This window comes from Spermophilus citellus (assembly GCF_964194105.1).
Source record: "Spermophilus citellus genome assembly, chromosome: 2".
Classification (NCBI taxonomy): Eukaryota; Metazoa; Chordata; class Mammalia; order Rodentia; family Sciuridae; genus Spermophilus; species Spermophilus citellus.
Genome location: NC_138183.1, coordinates 210,787,398 through 210,805,896, shown reverse-complemented (window position 1 = coordinate 210,805,896; position 18,499 = coordinate 210,787,398). Strand labels below are relative to the sequence as shown.

Genomic DNA, 18,499 nt, shown 5'->3' with positions numbered 1-18,499 from the left:
ATTTACTGTCAGCCTGTCCCACTCAGAAGCCCTGGCTCTACAATCTTAGCACCGGTGGATCTTTTTTTCAAATCAATAGGAAATTCTTTCCTATCATGGTGGTCCCTGTGGGAGGCCATGCCTTTATTCTAACAAACCGCAGCATGTTTCTGGCTCCTCTTGGGGAATTGCTGTTCAAACCTACAACATGATGGTTGGGATTCATTTCTCAACTGAGCCAAGACTTTAGTGAACAGCATGGGCAAGGAGGACTCAGAAGCAGGAAAAAGCATTTTATCAAAAGACTCATAGACTGCTCTGGAGGCAGGTCCCAGAAGTGACCACTTACAAAGCATATTGGCTGTACGTGGAGGTGAGAGTTGTCTTTGCTTGGGGGAGAGGATAGTATAAGTCTGCAGAGATCCATAATGACTCACCACTCCTCTGGCTATGGATGAAAGCTGTATGTCCATTGCTGGGAAACTCAATTCCTCATTCCTGCCCTTAGATACTAAGATGATTCAAGAAATCCAAGAGCAGCCCCAGGAACACTTTTTAGAGATGGGGGTGAGCTCAGTGAATAGAGGATTCCCACCTTGTTCCAGAAATTGCCCAGAATGTTGGCTTTCTCTGCGTCCCCTCTCCTGTCCTCCATGCTGCGTGTGGCAGGGGCTTACCCTCCCTCCTGCTGTTGTCTCCTTGTCCCTGGCTCATCAAGGCACAGTAGAAAAATTGATCCAAATCCTGGCACCATCACTTACTAGATGTCTGATATCAGGCAAGGAACTTCACCTCTCAGAGTCTTCATCAAGACAATGGGACAAAGCCTACATCGGAGATAATCAGTGTACATCCCTTGGCACACAGGCAGTCCATAAATATTCATTCTCTTCCTTTCTTACCCTTGGGCTTCCTTGCAACCCAATGGCAAAAGCAGCCAGGAGAATAGGTTCTGTGAGTCTAATTTAGCAGGGTCTTTTTGCCCTGCATCTCCCTCCCCAAATCCTCACCAACACTGTGAACACTGTAAAGCATTTAGGCCCTTTCCCCACCTGCACCTCCTAGCCCTATGGCTCCCAGCTAATCCACAGCAAAAGTTCCCAGGTCAGAGGGAGCCGTGGATTTGACCGTCCAGGACGGAAAAGTCTAGAACCTACACATGAAGGTAAAAATCCAGTGTTCCTGGCTCTGGGCCCCAGATCTAAGTCTGCTCCCACCTCCTCCAGTTCAGGACAGAGGATCTCTGCAGATCTGCCAGCTCTCCTGGATTTTCTCTAAAATCTCCCAGGATGAATCTTTTAGCATCAGAACATGATCCACCTTTCTTCTCAGATATTGGGGAAGGCATGGGCCTGAATGCTAGGAAATAAATACAATGCCTTTTATTTAGACAGCACTTTGAAGTTTACAAAGCCTTTTCATAGATGTTATTTCACTGGCACTAAATAAAAGCCTGTGGGGCAGGTATTACCCCCATTTCAGTTAAGGTGAATCAAGAGAGGCTGAGAAACTTAGCCAAAGTCATACAACTAGTTAATGAACTAATAAGCCAGTTCTTCTGCCTGGCAAAGGAATGTGCCTTCCACTCTGTAATGGACAGCAGTGGTCTTCCTGTCCAAAAACCTGAGGTCTGATGCCCAGTGCAGTGGGGCAGAGCTGGGGTGGGGTCACCATGGCAGAGGGTAAGGGGGTTTGCCCAGTGTTGTCCAAGGACTGGATGCCCTGTTTGCTTGCTGTGCTGGTGTCAACTACTACCTTGTAGCCCTTGTCATATAAACAATGACACATCTGCTCAGAAAGGAAAAGATAAGAAGAAAGCCAAGTATGACAGCCTGCAGGAGTTGAGAAAGAATAAGAAGGAATTGGAATTTGAACAAAAGCTTTACAAAGAGAAAGAGGAGATGCTGGAGAAGGAAAAGCAACTAAAGATCAACCGGCTGGCCCAGGAGGTATGTGTCCTGCTCGTAGTCCAGGCAAGCATCTCTGGGACAGTTTGGTTATCCCCTTCATTGTGCTGTCATGGTGCCAGCTGCACTTGTGCCCCCCAGATGGACTTCAAGGATGAGAGCCTCCTCTCTCCCCAGCCTGGAGAACGAGACCATCCCACCTTCCCAACACTGTCTGACACTAACTCCGGGTATGGGTTTGAGGCTAACCTCTCTGCCCAGATTATAGGTCTCAGGCTAGTCATTAATGCACCTGGCTAGAGGTTTGAATCTGTCCCTTTTCCTCTATCCCACCAGAGTATGAGTCTAAGGCTGGACCTCTCCATCTTAGGTGTGGCAATGAGGCTAGTCTCCCTGCTTAGGATCTGAGTCTGAGGCTAAACCCTCTGCCCAATTTGTAGATATGCAATTAGTCTTCCATTCATCTGTCAAAAATTCTGTTCATCTAATCTCCTACCCAGGTTTGTGCAGATATTAAGTCTGAGGATATCCCCCAATTAATCAGGCTATGAATCTAAGGTTGCTCCCTTCAACATAAGGTATGTCGGAGGCTAGACCTCTTTAATTTAGGAATGTATCTAAAGCTGTCCCCTGCAGACATGTCCAAAGCAATAGCACAGAGTGAGCAGCTCCTATTTACTAGGTGCAGTTGTCAGCTTAACTCCCTGGATACAGGGGATATTGTTCTTTCTGCTTCTCTTTAATGCTTCCATGAATCAGAATGCCAAGCTGATTAGATTATAAAACCAAACAAGTCCTGGGAAATGTGAAGTGCATTAGGTCTGGCATTCAGAACAAATTAGCTAGAAAATTAAAAATAAGATTAAACTTGTGCTTCGGAAGACAAGGCAGCCTGGAGGGGGGAAAAGAGTAAAGTTAGATTCTTGGAATGTGCACAGAGGTTACAAAAGGATTGTTCTTGGCACATCAAGAGCCTCAGTGTTCGTGGGGATCCTGAGGTCCAGCTAATCCCATGCAGTACAGAAGCCGCCCTGTGAATTTGCCTGTGGGTGCTGTTAGGTCAACCTGACATCTGAGCACCTTCCTCCCCATTGTCTCCACCTCCTCTGGGACCAGGTAGAACAAGGCTGAGTCTTTTTCCAGATAGGTGACACCTCCACCAGTGTTCTGGGGTTCTTAGAGAAGTGTGTGTCTGCTATTGCTGCCCACGTGATTCACTTGTGCCCTTTGTCTTCTTCTTTTGGCGCCGGTCCTGGGTCCCAGGTGTCTGAGACAGAGCGGGAAGACCTTGAGGAATCAGAAAAGATTCAGTATTGGGTGGAAAGGCTGTGTCAGACGCGCCTTGAGCAGATTTCCTCTGCTGATAATGAGATTTCAGAGGTAACAGATCCCTGCTTTCCACTGAGTCCTCTTGTTGCCTTCAGCAAGATCTACCCTGGGGACAGCGGGAGGTGTGATGGCCCCTGGCAAGTGTCACCAGCCACATTGGTACCTTTCCACTGCCCAGTGCCCATCCCTATCAGCACACTTCTCCTTCTTCTCTTGGGACATGTCTGTATTTCTGCTTGTCTCCAGAGTGAGCACTAAGTCCCAGTTGGTCTGAGATGGTCCTAGAAGGCCTGTCATCCTGCAGTAATTACTAGGAGGGCCTCTTATACACTCAAGTGTGTTCCAGTTTAGAGAAAAAACTATCTGATCACTTTACTTATCACCCTCAGATGGCAAAACTTGGGCCTCTCATGCATGGGCACTCCCAACCAGCCAATAGGCTCAGTGGGCAGCCAGGTGGCAGAGAAGTGGCACCCCTTGGTTCTGGTTGGAGGGTGGGGGATCCCTAATAGCAAGAGAAACACATTAGGAGAGCATTGTACTCAGCATATTGTGAAGTGGAGCACAGTGAATGTGGACAATTATAGAACCTTCTTGCAACCCCCAGATGACCACAGGGCCCCCGCCTCCCCCGCCTTCTGTGTCTCCCCTGGCCCCACCTCTGAGACGCTTCGCAGGTGGACTGCACCTCCACACCACTGACCTGGATGACATCCCCTTGGACATGTTCTATTATCCCCCCAAGACCCCCTCTGCCTTGCCTGTGATGCCCCACCCTCCACCCTCTAACCCACCTTCAAAGGTCCCTGCACCCCCTGTGCTTCCCTCATCGGGCCATGTGAGTGCCTCGTCCTCACCCTGGGCACAGTGCACTCCACCTGCCATTCCCATCCCTCCCCCTCCATCCATTCCCACCCAAGACCTCACTCCTACCCGCCCACTGCCCTTGGCCCTGGAAGAGGCATTGGGCAATCATCCCTTCCGCATTGGGGACACCAGCACTCCAGTGGAGGACTGGGAGGCAAAGAATCACAGTGGGAAGCCTGCCAACTCCCCTGCCCCTGAACGGGGCTTCCCACCCACCCCGAAGGTACAGCCCCTGTTCTGCATGCTATGCTTGGAAACAGAAAGAGTGGGGAGGGCTGCTGTTTCCCACACTCTTCACGGCTCCTGTGAGTGGAGACAGGACAAAACATCATCTCCTCCTACTTTCCAGAAATGACCCCCAAGCTGTGTGTGGACATCCTGCATGAGTATGGTTTCTGCTGATTCTGAGGTGCTCAATTGCATGGTGGATTGCTGGGGCTCTTGGAATGTGCAACAATATATCCATTTAATGTTCACTGCTCTTTCTGAACTCTTGGCTAGTGTTGGCCAGTAACTTGCAGTGAAAAGATATACTAATGAATAGCTAGCTCTGTGCCACATCTGGTCATTGCTTGACCTTATCCCAGAAAGCCTTGAAATTACTCCCTGGAAGAAAGGGAGGTGGGCGGGGGGGGGGGTATCAGAGAGAGAAGTATTAGGCTTTGGAAATGAAGAGATGGCACAACCCAGTGCAGTATTAGGATATTACAGTTCCATTTTCCATGGTACTAGCCAACTGCACTGGCTCAGAGTGTAAACGCAGAGATGTCTGGCCAACATCCAGCTAAAGGAAAAATGAAGATGAGAAAGTTCCTAGAAATCTCCAAATTTACTATTAAAAGAACAGGGATGTTTTTCTTGGACATCAAGAAATTGAACAGTGATCTTTTCAGAAAGATATGTTTCATATTAATTGTTCTTTATCCAAAGATTATTTTGGAAGAGGCAATCCCTGAGGAAGACACAGAGCTTTGATCCCTTGCTTCTGTCACCATGGGATGGCTCGAGTCTAGCTAAGGCAGTGGGGATCAGCTGGTGAGGGGACAGCCTCAGCAGCAACTCGCCAGTGGTTATTATTAAACCTCCCTTTTTGAGTTCCTGCTGAGGAACAGAATAAGCAGCTCAGAGCATTCAAGAGAGCTTGGAGGAAGGAAGGTGGGAGTGAAGGAAGTGCCAGATACTGCAAGGCTGCAGCTCCCAGAAGGCCTCCCTCTGGACCCCTGGCGGGTCCTGGGCCCACAGCTCACACAGAGAGGAAGCAGTCTGTCTGTTCCATGGATGTCTTCCCCGGAGCCCAGCCAGGAGCTGTTTTTCAGGGGGCTGAGCTAATCTGGCACATAGGGCCACATCCTTCTGTCTAAATGGCCCACACCAGATGGGCAGAAACTATTCCTCAGAAATTTGATTCTGAAGTCATTGATTGAGCCCCTGCCATGTTCTTCTTGGTCAGAGGGGAAGAAGGATTGTCCCTGACTTGAAAGCCAGGAGATTTCTGTTTGTTTCCTGTTTGGCTTCATCATATCCATCAGCACTCTGGTGCTCATGCCACCTGTCCTTCCCAATCTCCTCCTCCTTGCATGCCATCAATGCTACAGCAAGAAGTGTGACTGATGACATATCTGCACAGCCATCAACAGGCCTCAGGTAGTGGAAACAAACACTTGCCTCAGTTTAACACATGTGCCTACAATGCCAGCCCCTGCCAGAGTAGGGTTTTCAGAACCAGACTCACTGCCTGGCATGCCCACCTTACCACTGAGTCATTTGTTCAGCCAACACATATTTACTGAGCACCTGCTATATGTCACTCTGTGCCAGTCACTGTGAACCACCACTGTCAGGGAGCTGCAGTCCCTGTCCAAGACAGTTAGGAAAGACAAACAAGCAGGCAACTAGAACACTCCAGGGTTGAGAGGGGGATGCACAGGCGCTGTGATGAGGTGCAGGGATGAGAGGAAACTATTGAGAGAGGCAAGAAACTATTGAGAGAGGAAGACAGTGGTATAAGAGCCAAGACCTGGGCAGACAAAGCAGGAGAAAAGAGCATATGCAAAGGCCTAGAAGCAGGAGAGCCTGGCATTTGAGGCTAAAAATCAGGCAGAGTAAGAATTCTGGGAAGAAGTGACAAGTGATGATGGAAAGGAAAGCAGAAAAGTCAACAAAGGATCAGTTCAAGTGTTGAAGTGTTGAAGTTGTTCTGGGCAGGGTTCTGACCTGATCAGATACATCTTGCCCAAGATGTTGAGTGGTTTAGGACAAAGAATCCCCTGGATGCCACTCTTAAGTCCTTAGCCATGGCATCTGGATGCTCTGTGCCTCATGCTGAAGTCCAGAGACTCAACTGTGGCCAGAAGAAATAGCCCTTAAGAGAGGGGAAGCTAGATGGTTCCCCATGACTACCGAGAGGGGGCCTTGAAAGTGTGTCCTCTGAGTGACAGTGGGTACTGCTGCCCTAAACCAGATTCTGGCTCAAGTGGCTGATTCTTTAACCACCACCACCCCTAGTAGTTTCTGTGGCCTCAGACTACTCTGTGTCCGATGGACTTCTTCCCTCTGCTGAAGATCACACTCCAGCACAGTGAATGGACCAGCCTGCTCAGCATGTTCATGGGAGTGGATTTGCATGTGTGCAGAAGTGCTGTGGTCAGCCTTTACCACCTGTGACCTTACATGGATCTCTGTTAAACTAACCCCTGTAGACATTTTGCCCAAGCCCACAGCCTCCACGAGGCCCTGGTGTGTCCACCATCTCCAAACCTGTCATGGTCCACCAGGAGAACAACTTTATCTACAGGCCAGCTGTGAAATCCGAGGTCCTGGTAAGCCCCTCAGGTCCCCTCCAAGATATCTAGAGAAGAGAAAACCAGGGCTGTGTCCCCTGGGTTCTGCTGTCCTGAGGGAATAGTGAGGAGCCACACAAACTAGGATCAGGTGTCATCTTGTAACCCTCACTTCGGCCAGGAGGTAAATCAGCATGGGTGGTCTGCTCAGCAGAATTCCTGTTCCCTGCTTGACCATCCTGCATGTTAATAACTAAGACAGTTGGAGCCCTCCATGTGCCATGCTCTGCATGCTCTCATTAAATCCTAACAACAAGTTGGTGAGATGGCTCTGATTGTCATCCCTCTCTAACCCTTGAGCAAACTGAGGCTTAGAGAGGTTAAGTCGGTTGCCCAAAGCAGAGCCTAGATCTACTTACTTCAAACCTTTCAGACTCCAGAGCTGTGCTTTTACCCACCTTGCCAAAACTTGCAAAGATTCTAGTCTCCCTGGTCCCTGCCCCAGGGACGGTGTTACATGGCCTGGGATACCCTGAGGTGGGGGACTGGCCAAAACAGACCCACTCCCTGTCTCCATTTTACTTTTTGCTCCTCACTAGGTCTGGGATGGAGTCTAGGGTGTGGTCCAGGGAAAGTAGGAGGATCTACCCACCCCAGTGCCCAAAGTCTGAGGGAGCTGGGGCTCATGTGCACCCTCCAGAGGTGCCAGCCACTAACTGGGAAAAAAGCCAAGCCAGAATTTTTATTCCCCTTTCAAGGAAACCCTATCCAAATGTCAGGGCAGGACAGCTCAGACACTTATTTTGAGATTTAGCTGTCCCATCAGCTCCCCACAGAGCAAAGGTCACACTGTTGGGATGGCCTGCTGATGAGTCCATGTTACCGTCTCTGATTAATGATAGGGGTGTTGTCTGCTTGTCTACAACTGAGCAGCTGCTACATTGGGAGACATAAGGTGCACCTCAAAGTCAGACTCTGTCTGGGGAGGAACATTGGCCAGTCAGCCCCAGGCTGGCAGCCCCAGGGCTTGGCACCAGGGGGCAGACGAGACCTATCGGTAACATTTGGTGGGGAATTTTTTTTTTTTCCTGACAGCCACAGGAGATGTTGAAGAGGATGGTGGTTTATCAGACAGCATTCAGACAAGTAAAAAATGATACCTGTCGTGTGCTCTGGTCCTCCCCACCACCCATCCCTCCCACTCTGTGACTTCTTTCTCCCTGGGAGTGCCATTTGGTTGTGAGGCAGCCCCAACTGCCATCTGCCAGGGATCCTTGTGTCCCCTTGCCTGCAGTTGAAGTCAAGGAGGCTTTCATCACATGGGGATCCAGGGTGTATCAGAGCCTGTGCCCCAGCTGAGAAAAGCCACAGGATCCCTGGGTGCTACCTCGTCTGCTGCTGCTTGTTCAAATAGGAGCAGGACAGAGGAAGCCCTCAGAGGGTCACAGAGGCCAGGACAGGCCCTTGCTCCAGCCCTAGATGAGAAGAAAGGGGCTACCTTCCCTGTCTTGTTCCCTCTAGGAAGGTCACACCTTCACCAAACCCTGCCTGATGCTGAACCAGTCACAGGAAGAAATGGCATCGCAGCTCTCCATCTGCCCAGGGTACTCCTGAGCTCAGAGACATGCAAGTCCTTGCTGGTCTCTGAGGGGTGTCAGGCAGACAGCACCATAACCTTCCCACCTCTTGGGAGTACATCCAGAGCCAGCCATTGGATTGGTTCTCCTACCCCCCAATGAAAGGGACCCCAACATAGAGGAGATCTGGCAGGCAGCCCCAGCTTCTCCAGCCTCCCACTCACAAGCTGATTTGATGTCAGGCATGGAGCAAACTGGGGGTGTCTGCAAAAAAAGCTGCTCTGAGCCCAGGACCAGGGAATGACAGGCATCAGCTAATGCCCGGAAAGCATGCTGTGCTGAACACGGCTGCTAAATACATTACCTATATTAACTCACTTAATCTTTACAGCAACCCTGGGAGGTCATGGCTATCACAGTCTTCCTTTGGTAGGTAAGAGGCAGAGGGACTTGGAAATGTGTCCATGATGGCACAACCAGTCTCTGACCCTGGATGGGAAAGCAGAAGGTCGAGCTCTGTGGTCTGCTCTTCAGTGCTGTGTTGCTCAGCCTCTCAAAGCAATGCCATGGCAGAAGAGGCCTTGAAGGGCCTGGTGTTTAGGACAGAAACAGTCCCCCTAGTCTGAGACTCCAAGCTTGGAGCAAACTCTTTTTCCCCTGCCTACTAATTAGGTGACCTTAAGCACGAATGTCTCCTCTCGGGCCTCAGTTTCTCTGTGTGTTTAATGAAGGCTTGAGCTACTTCTTTAAAGGCCTACCAACCACCATGGCTTATGGGCCTCTAAATTCACACTAGACATGCCTTCTGGCCCATCTCTGAGATAGGTTCTCAGGGTCACAGGGAGAGGGGGCCGGTGACTACCACTTGCCAGCTTTCCAGAAGGAACAACCAGAAGTAGGCAGCCCCATCTCAGTGAAAGAGCATGGGTGCAGATCCTGCAGAATGACCCTTCTCATGTGTGGACTTACTGCATCCCTTCCCTGACTGCCGTCCCAACAGACACAGGCCAACCTGGATGTGGCCTCTGAGCTGAACTAGGTTCAAGACATCTTTGGGGTTGAGCCCAAGAGGTGAAGGCTATGAGGAGAGGTGGTAGGCAGATACCCAGGGATCCATCTGCTGATACTTGGCTCTCATCTTGTCCCCAGAGCTTGGTTGCTGCATGCTGGTGGGGAGTGGGGAGATCCTTGCTCCCCTCTCCCCCGACCCCCCCACCACCAACAACAACAAAAAAAACTCTGCCCACAGGACCCAGGGGATGTTTGGTGTGATCTAGGGAACTGTATGCTGAGGGTGGCTCTGCTCCGTCCTATGGTCTGTGTGGGTACCTGCACCAGGCTCTACTTGGCTCCATTCTTGGCTTTGCTGCCCACCTTAGCATCCTGGCCCTTGGGCCTGCGATGCCCCAGGCTCTACTTGCTGTGTGAGGAAGCCGTGTGTTCTGGCTCTGCCCCTTTCCTCCCATTGCCTTGTTTCTAATCTTGGGGACAACTGTCCCCACAGCAACCTCATTGAGCCAGGGCCTCAGAGCTGTGTGTCTCCCTTCCTCCCCTGGATAAAGGGCCAGCCTGGGGCCTCTCGCTTCCTAGATCGGATAAGAACAGTGCCAGGCCCCAAGCCAGCAGTCTCGCTACCACCACCTTCTTCCCCTTTGCCTCCCTCAGTCGCCTTGTGGCTGGCTTCCCTGGGCAGAGCAGCCTCTTGCACAGGACTGGCCCTTCTGTGGGGTTAGTGCACAGGGTGGAGAAACACCCATCCTCATCCACCAGGACCTGGGTATGCCCTCAAGTGGGGACTTGGAAGGGATGAGTTATGGCCTGAAAGGTCTGGGACCAAAGGTGAGGCTCAGCAGGACAGGCACTGCTGCCCAGATGTCCAGACATCACCAGTACGCTGCAGCCACAGAGGCCCACCCCCAGACCATACAGGGACAGGGCTGCACTCCTCCAAATGCTTCCTGCAGCTTCCTGCCTGCCCCCTGAGCACCGGGCTCTGGCTGCCAGCCTCCTCTCTGCACTCCTGTCCTGGTCACTTCTGCCCCTACCCTCTCCCCGCCTCTGACCCTTGGATTTGCACCCATTCCCTCTCTTTCTTCTCGGCCCTGAGCTTGTTTCTGCAGTGACCTGCAAGGGCCTCTTTTCGGTTGACTAAAGCTGTACCTTTGCTTCCAGGATTTCCGGAAATATGAGGAAGGCTTTGACCCTTACTCCATGGTAAGGGGTAACCTCCTTCCCTGAGAGAAGCTGAGGGTGTTTGATGATGATGGTTTGGGGGCCCTGGGATCCCAAGGATGTGGTGGGGTGCATGAGTTGCCCCGGGGATACCCCAGCTGCTCTTTCCTATCAGGGCTTCTTTCTGTATGGGGTGTGTGTGTGTGTGTGCATAGTGGGGACAGTGACACTTGCTGAGCACTACTGTGCACCAGCCTCTGGTGTAGTTACGAGACCTGCTTTTGCCCAGTCCTCACGATTATCCTGGAAGAATGGATCTGGGACTTGTGTGGCCGAGTGTGTGATGTGTCCATCATCCCTCGAAGGGCCGGGGACCCCCAGCTGAAGACCAATGGGGAAGGTTCCCCTTGCCGTGTACTCTATGGGGCCCAGTGTCCTCCAGGCTTCCTGCTCCCCACACACCCTTCAGCAGAGTCAAAGCTCCCCTGTCTTTCCCCCCTAGTTCACCCCAGAGCAGATCCTAGGGAAGGATGTCCGGCTCCTGCGCATCAAGAAGGTATGTGGGCACATGGAGGAGGTGGGGCAGCTACCATCCTTCTCTGCTCCTGCTCCTGCCCCCTTCATTCCCTGCTTCTGCTGCTCCCAAGGTGACTCCCAGGTGACCTCTCAAATCCCCACTATTGCTTCCCTCTGTGGTGGTCCCAAGCCCACTTTCTCCCCATGCACTACCATTGGCCCATGCTTTCTCCTGCTCTTGAGGCTCTGTAGAGAGGCTCCTCGGTGCCCAGGTACCCACAGGCTACTGTCTGAGTGGCCCCCTCAGACCTGTTTTCATCCAACCAGGAGGGATCCTTAGACCTGGCCCTGGAAGGTGGCATGGACTCCCCTGTCGGGAAGGTGGTTGTCTCGGCTGTGTATGAGGGGGGAGCTGCTGAGCGACATGGTGAGTGGGAACCGGTCACCCCCCCCATTTGGGCATAGTGTGATGGTTCTATACAAGGCCCCCAGGAAAGCAGACAGTTCCCTGCTTGGGGGCAGGCTGACCGTTCTCGAGAGCACCAGGTCTATCCAGGCAGCCATCTATCCAATCTCAAATGTGTCCCGAGGGCCTGCCATGGTGCCAGTGGGCACACGGCGTAAGCAGGTGCCACCCTGCCTTCTAAGCTAGTGGCAGAAATATGCTCAGAATTGCCAGATGTAATAACAGTGCTGTCCGCTAAGGGTGGGCAGGGAACTAAGGGTCCAGGAGGTCGTGGGATCCTGAAGGGCCACTACCCATCAGGGGGAGGTGACACTGGGAAGGCTCCCTGGAAGGGTAATTGTGAACCAAGCCTTGAAAGATAAACCGAGGCCAGTCTGTGAAAGACTTTCCAGCAGGAGGGAACCGCACCAGGGAAATGGGAGAGAGACCATCCAAACCAAACCTGCCCTTCAGTGACAACAGTCTGTCATGCACCAACCATGCGCCAGTGTAAGTGAGTGAGTGACGGGCACCCAGCCCTGTGTCCGGGTGTTTCACTTGGACTAATCCATGTAATCCTCACACCACCCCAGCAGGTGCTGTTGTTATTCTCATTTTGCAGCTTAGGAAACTGAGGCACAGAGAGGTCCAAGTACTCCTTCAAGGACACAGAGCAGGTAAAAGGTGGAGGTAAAAGGACTTGAGTCTAGGCAGCTGGCCATTTTGTTTTACTGCCAGTCAAAGTGCCACCTCTGCTGAAGGTTTCCACAGCCTCACCTGCTCTGAGAGGGCCAAAGGACCTGTGTCTCGCATGAGGCAGATCTTACTTTGCCTTTGTTCTCTTTTCAACAAAAAACACTCTCTGCTGATGAGGGAGGCCTCTGTGGACCCCAGCTCTGATTCTTGCTTCACAGAATCCACTGGAGCAGGGGACTGAAGGGAAAGGCAGCCTGACTGCTGTGTTCACCAAGGCGGGTGGGCACACAGGGAGCCCAGGGCACAATCCAGCCCTGCCATCATGGCCTCAGTGGCCTTGGGTCTCTCCCAGCCATGCTGTGACCCTCACTCAGCTCTGCGCAGGGGCCTCCTCTGTCTTCATTCCTGTACCAGTTGAGGGAGGGATTGCAGCTTGGCCCAGGGAGGCCACCTATCTCTGCATCTGGCAGGGAGAGAGGACCAGGGAGGATAGTGGCTCTTCCTGTCACTCCCAATTTACAAAGCCCTGTTGCCTCTGAGGTGCCATCTTGGATTTGTACAAAATGAAAATGTGGAAGTCACTTACCTTAGTCCCTCTGTCCGAGGGAAACTGCTGTCTACAGTCTGATCCCATGCTGCTTTGGACATCAAAGCAGTGGGTGGACATTTCCAAACGCATGCTTGTTTCGAGCTACCAAGGCTGCCATCTCAGTAACACACTGTGTTCCTATGGCCTTCAGGCCCACAAGGCCTCCCTCTGCATGATCTCAGCGTAACAGAGAGATAGATGTTCTGTGGACATCAGGACTAGGAGACCTTCCTAAAAAATGGAAGTTCAAGAGGTGGAGGAAACCATGTACAGTCTGTCCACTTAGAGAACCACAGTGCACAGGATCCTAGTCAAGGCTCTGACGAGATAATAACTGATAAAAACTGGATACTAATCACTTCCTCCTAAAATTAGAAGATCACAAGATGGTTATGCAGGAACATCTTTTAACACCATTCATTTACTCAACAAATATCCAATTGAGTTCCTACTTGTACAAGATATTACTTGAAGGACTGAAGATAAAGTAGTGAACCAAAAAAGATAAGTCCTATCCTCAGGAAGCTGACAGCACAGTGGGATGGACCATCAGCAAACAGGAAAGAAGCAGATTATGATTACAGATTGTGTGCTGTGCAGGAAAAGACCAAGGTGCCACGAGAGAACGGCAGGAGGAGCTGCCTTCAATTGGGTGCACTCAGGGAAGCCCCCTTTCAGATCTAGAAGAGAAGAAAGAGAGGGGAATGGAACAGTCCACAACAGTCCTGCTCCAGGCAGGAAAGAGCACGGCAGGCTGGGGAGGGGGAGGGTCAAGCCAGCCAGCATGGCTGCACATCAGGGAGACCCAACCCACAGAACCAACTCGTGTCTAATAACCCGGCTGGAAATGCAGGTGTGTCTCCTCTGCAGTAGCTGCCGCCTGTGCAGGAGCCAAATAGCAGTGTGTCCTCACTGGTGTCCCAGTTCCACTGAGCAGGGTTGAGGCTCAGGGAGGAAATGCCTTTGAGTATCCGAGTAACTAAGTATGCTATTGACCCTCGCACTTTCTGAGCCACGAGAGCTCTCAGTTCCCAGGGCCCATCCTCTTCTGTGGCCCTACAGTGGCTCTCCCTTTGCCCAGTCCTGGCCCAATCCATGTCCCATGTAGCCCAGTTGGCCAATCAGCTTCATCTTCCTGCAGGTGGCATTGTGAAAGGAGATGAGATCATGGCGATCAATGGCAAGATCGTGACAGACTACACCCTGGCTGAGGCAGAGGCCACCCTGCAGAAGGCCTGGAATCAGGGCGGGGTAAGAATGAGTCCTCTCCCTGCTCCTTCACCTGCCTGCCTCTGACCTGGCCTCTGAAGCCAGGCCGTACAGTTGAGAAGCCCCATCCCAGGACCAGTGTCCAAGGTCCACACCCCTGTCCAGCCAATGGGCTAAATCTGACAGGATAGGACTCAGGAAAGTAAATATCAATTCCTGACCTTGAGTCCGAAAAGCTAATGGAATGAACACAGATTCTGGAACTCTGGACATGGCTATGTACCCAAGGAAAAGACTTAAGGTCTTCACTGAGTGTACACTGAATAGGAATCAAAAGAGTTGGGAGTTCGAGAAATCAAAAGAAAGCATTAATAGTAAATGGTCCAGGATGAAGAGAGGCTGGTGGTAGTCTGCATTTCACACTCACCTGGATCAGGGCCACCACATGAGATCTCTCACAGGCTGTGCTATGCACAATCTGAGGGGGACACCCTCCTACAGACCATAGTAAGAATGGTGCCCACTCATGTTGTGCAATGCACAACCTGTGCAACTGTATGCAGGCAGCCAAGCCTGAGGTATTAAGTTCAGTGCCGAGGAAGCTGACCAGATGGGCCTGGGACTCACATGAAAGAATGTGGAGAAGAGAAGACTCACGGGTAACATGATGACTGACTGATTTTCTGAAGGGCCGTATTAGGGAAGAGAGAGTAGAACTATTGCTGTGATTCTTGAGGGATTGGAGGGAGGTCCTGGGGAGGTAAAGGTCCCAGATCAATCTAGGAGCCATGGCAATTTCCAGAACTCTTCAATGGATGCACCCAAGCCCAGGACATTCACTGATAGGCACCCCAAGGATGGCAGTGATATGCTTTAGGGGACTCAGATTGAGAACTCAAAGGCCAGGCCCAACGTCCCCCAGTTGTCTGTGCCTCTGATTTGTCTGGGGAGCTTGTTAGAAATGCTTTCCCAGGCCCACCGCAGACCACCAGCAGGCAAGCCCATGAGTCTACACACTTTAAAAATTCCCTCAAGTGATTCTGAGGTTGCTGCCTGGCCCTGGTCCACAGGTCGGCACTTGGGGACACAGTGTCATTTGAAGGTCCTGCACACCCTATGATTGGGAACCTAAGAGCCTGGAAATTTCTCCAGAGCATGGGACGCCACAGTGGAGCCAAACCCAACTGGAGGACCTCCAGCCCTACCCGCCCCCACTTCCCCCTGGGAAGAGGCCTGGTTGGCTGATCCTGGCTCAGGAGTGGGAAGGAGCATGGGGCAGATGTGCCACCCACCCCTGAGCATGCCCACAGCTGCCCGGCTTCTCCCCACAGGACTGGATCGACCTTGTTGTTGCCGTCTGTCCCCCCAAGGAATACGACGATGAGCTGTAAGTGTGCGCTGGCCCCTGGCCCCTGCCTGCTCCTCCTCCTCCTCCTCTACAATCTGGGACACCTTCTTCAGCCAGAAAGAATACCAGACACACATCTGCCATGAGGCAGAGAGCCCAGGGCTAGAGTATCCCTGGAAGGAAGTCGCTGTCCTCAGGTGGCATCAGAGCTGCCTCCCGGGCTATCCTGTCCAAATTCCTTACATATAGGCTCATGGTCTCAGATCAAGTAAAAGTACACAGTGAAATCAGGAGTAGCCCTCAGGATTTTTAATTCCCCACTCAGAACTTTATCCCCCATTCCCTTATCAGATAAAGATTCCCTTCACACTCTGGAAAGTCTTTCTGATGTCTAACCCTATTCACAGACAGACAGCAAAGACCACAGGCTCTTGTCTCTATCCTGAGGGCTCTCCAAGGAGCTTTGGCCCAGTGAGTCCCTCGGTCTGTCTATATCTGGCTGGGCCTTTCTCTGTCCTTCCTGTCTCTCCTTCTTCCCCATCCTTCTTGTCAGTCTCCCTCCCCACCTGCCTCTTTCCCATCACCCCTCTCCCCTCTCTCTCTCTTGCCCTCTCCTTTGCTTGCTCCCTGCTTCTCTATCCCTGCCTCTGCATGCATTTTTACCTCTCTGCCTCCGTGGCCTCTCACCTGTGTCCTCATCACATCACATCACCTCCCTCCCCGTCACTAACACACCCTGCCTTGCCTGTCGTGGGCGTGCCTGCTGCCTCCCTCTGCTCAGCAGAGCCTGAACCCCCCTTGTGTCTTGGAGGAACCAGGATCTGGCTGCTCCTAACTCTGGAGCTCAGGGCTTAGACAGGACTAAGATGGAGGGCAAGGTCTGGCAGAGCTCTGCCCAGGAGTAACCAAGCCCTTTTTCTTTCCTGCTCTGCTCTGCACATGTAGCTCTTCTCTTCCCTCCTCTGCAGCAGAAAGCCCCCAGCCAGTCCGAAAGCTCCTTGAAGACCATACTCCCGTGTACAGACACGGGTTCCTCCTGCAGCTGGAGCCCACGGTGAATAGGTGGCCTCAGGGCCCCATCTGTCCATGCCGCATGCAGTGGCCATGTGCTGCCCACGCTGCTGGCAGGTTCTTTGGACTGGCATCTGGAGGGGACATGAGGCACACTGCCCCTGAAGTGCCTCTGGGGTCTGCTGTCAGTCACTCTGAAACTCTGTGGGACTCAAGACCCTCTCACTCAAGGGAGTGTGCAGAACCTAGTCTGGAGCACTGGGTGGGACCTGGGTGTCCTGATGCACACAGTCCTTGGGACCTGACCCATGCAGCACCCAAATGAACAGGGTGGAGCGTTGAACATGGCTCCCCACTGGCACAGATGGCGCCTGGAGCCAGGTGTGCTGTGCTGGGAGAGACCCCACGAAGTCCAGTCTGAATTTCCTCCCAGAGGTGTCCTCACCAAACGTTTCTCCTTTTCCTGGGAATGCAGCCCTGTTGGGACCCCTGCTTCACCCAGGGAGGGAGTGGATTCCCTGCTCGGGCAGAGCCAGGGCTGTTGAGAGGTCTTTAAGGCTCGTCCAAAGAACCAGGGTTGGTGGATTAGAGTTGCTCGTGTCCTGTTGTGCCCTACAAAGGCCTGAGTCCTGCTCAGACCAACTGTCCTTTGCCATCTCCCTCCCTTGATCCAGGCTCTAACTGTGGAACACAAGGTAGATCCCAGCCTTGGAATGTGTTTCCCACCCTGGGCCAGGTGGCTGTGAAGCTGGTGTTGGAGGTGACCCGAACCCATAGCTAGCAGCGTCTGGGGCCAAGCCAAGCCTGGACTAGTTGATTTTTCTGTTACAAATTTCCAAAAACATTAGGGCCTCATGTTCCCAAGACAGCTGGTCTGCTGTACAGTGACATCTAGGGGTGCCTAAGTGACCTGTATTTTCTGTCACTTACTCTTGCAAGAGATCCTCCCCTCTTCCTCTTGGTCCTTCCCCCACCCCTGTCCCTGGTGTCTCTGCTACTTTATTCCTGGCCTCCTGTGTGCTGTGACTTTGGCTGGTGTGTAACTGCCTGGAGTTGCACCAAGAGGATTGGCAAGGCCTCGTGCTGCCAGGGTGGGGCTTTGCCCTTGGCTGAGTGCCACTCACAAGACCTGCACCTTCCTGGTTTGTTTCCTCTTCCTCCACAGGACTTTCTTCTGAAGTCCAGAGAGAGAAAACAAATTCATCCCTAGAAGACAGTGAGCGCTGGACTCAACCCCTGAACATAAAGCCGGCAACCAGTCTTGAGAGACCTGCGGCATGTACCAGAAGACATTCCCAAACTTGTCACCAGTACCCAGGAACTCCAAATCCCTTTGACCTGGAACTAGGCTTGGCCAAGGAACACTCCTAAAAGCCAACATGGAGGGGAGGGAGTGTTCAGGAGGAGGTCTCAGTGCCCTCTTTTCTGTTCCCACCTTAGAACGTTTAGTCTCTCCCAGCTCTGGGGGTGCCTCCCTCGAGCCCTAATCAGACCCGATTCCTCAGTCTCTTCTCTCCACCATCCCTCTCTTCTCTCTTTTGCTGTAATTGCTTCTAGGATTGTTACTGCAAATCTTACTCTGAGCTCATTAATAAAATAAACAGACTTCTTTTCCGGCTTATGTGAGTGAATATGGATTTAGACAGCAGATTGAAGGCTGTCAAATAAAATGCCAAGGTTTGGACCCTTACCCAAGAGTGAGAGTCAGATCCAATGCTCTGTATTGGGTCCACCAACATGAAAGAGGTGACCCAGTGGCCAGGCCTCTTGGTAACAAGGACCAGGATCCTCACTCCAGAGACAAGTGGGAGGTAAAAGTCTAGTCATCTCAGGGAAATCCGAGGCCCGGAGATATGATGTCCCTAAGAATTAGAAATGGAAAGTGGTTCTGGTGTAATGTGTCCTGAAGGCCAGCTCTCTCAGACCCTCGGTGGCTTCCTCATGCCTCTCAACTTCTCAGCCAGCCTTCCATCTCTGCCTCCGATTCTGGCCTGGCACACATAGTAGGTGCCAGCAAATATGGCTCCCTCCTTGTATCTTGGCAATTCCTAGGCCAAGTTGAGATACCTGTCCT

The 18,499-nt window shown here is 52.1% G+C and overlaps 1 protein-coding gene across 2 annotated transcripts in view; it reads left to right on the top strand.

Moving 5' to 3' along the window:
* The window catches only part of USH1C (USH1 protein network component harmonin), a gene marked incomplete at its 3' end in the record, with an annotated part of 42,844 nt that extends 24,816 nt beyond the window's left edge, over positions 1 to 18,028 (top strand). Inside the window, exons 16-26 of one of the 2 annotated variants that reach the window (XM_081282256.1) lie at positions 1,776 to 1,928; positions 3,150 to 3,266; positions 3,823 to 4,305; positions 6,782 to 6,901; positions 10,612 to 10,653; positions 11,114 to 11,167; positions 11,455 to 11,554; positions 13,999 to 14,108; positions 15,398 to 15,453; positions 15,826 to 15,885; positions 17,591 to 18,028. In XM_081282256.1, coding sequence (XP_081138382.1) covers positions 1,776 to 1,928; positions 3,150 to 3,266; positions 3,823 to 4,305; positions 6,782 to 6,901; positions 10,612 to 10,653; positions 11,114 to 11,167; positions 11,455 to 11,554; positions 13,999 to 14,108; positions 15,398 to 15,453; positions 15,826 to 15,885; positions 17,591 to 17,603 — 1,308 coding nt within the window. Of the gene's footprint in view, positions 1 to 1,775; positions 1,929 to 3,149; positions 3,267 to 3,822; positions 4,306 to 6,781; positions 6,902 to 10,611; positions 10,654 to 11,113; positions 11,168 to 11,454; positions 11,555 to 13,998; positions 14,109 to 15,397; positions 15,458 to 15,825; positions 15,886 to 17,590 lie in introns of those variants that run through there. The other variant, XM_081282257.1, reaches the window with a different exon arrangement.
* Between the last annotated feature and the right edge of the window lie 471 nt (positions 18,029 to 18,499).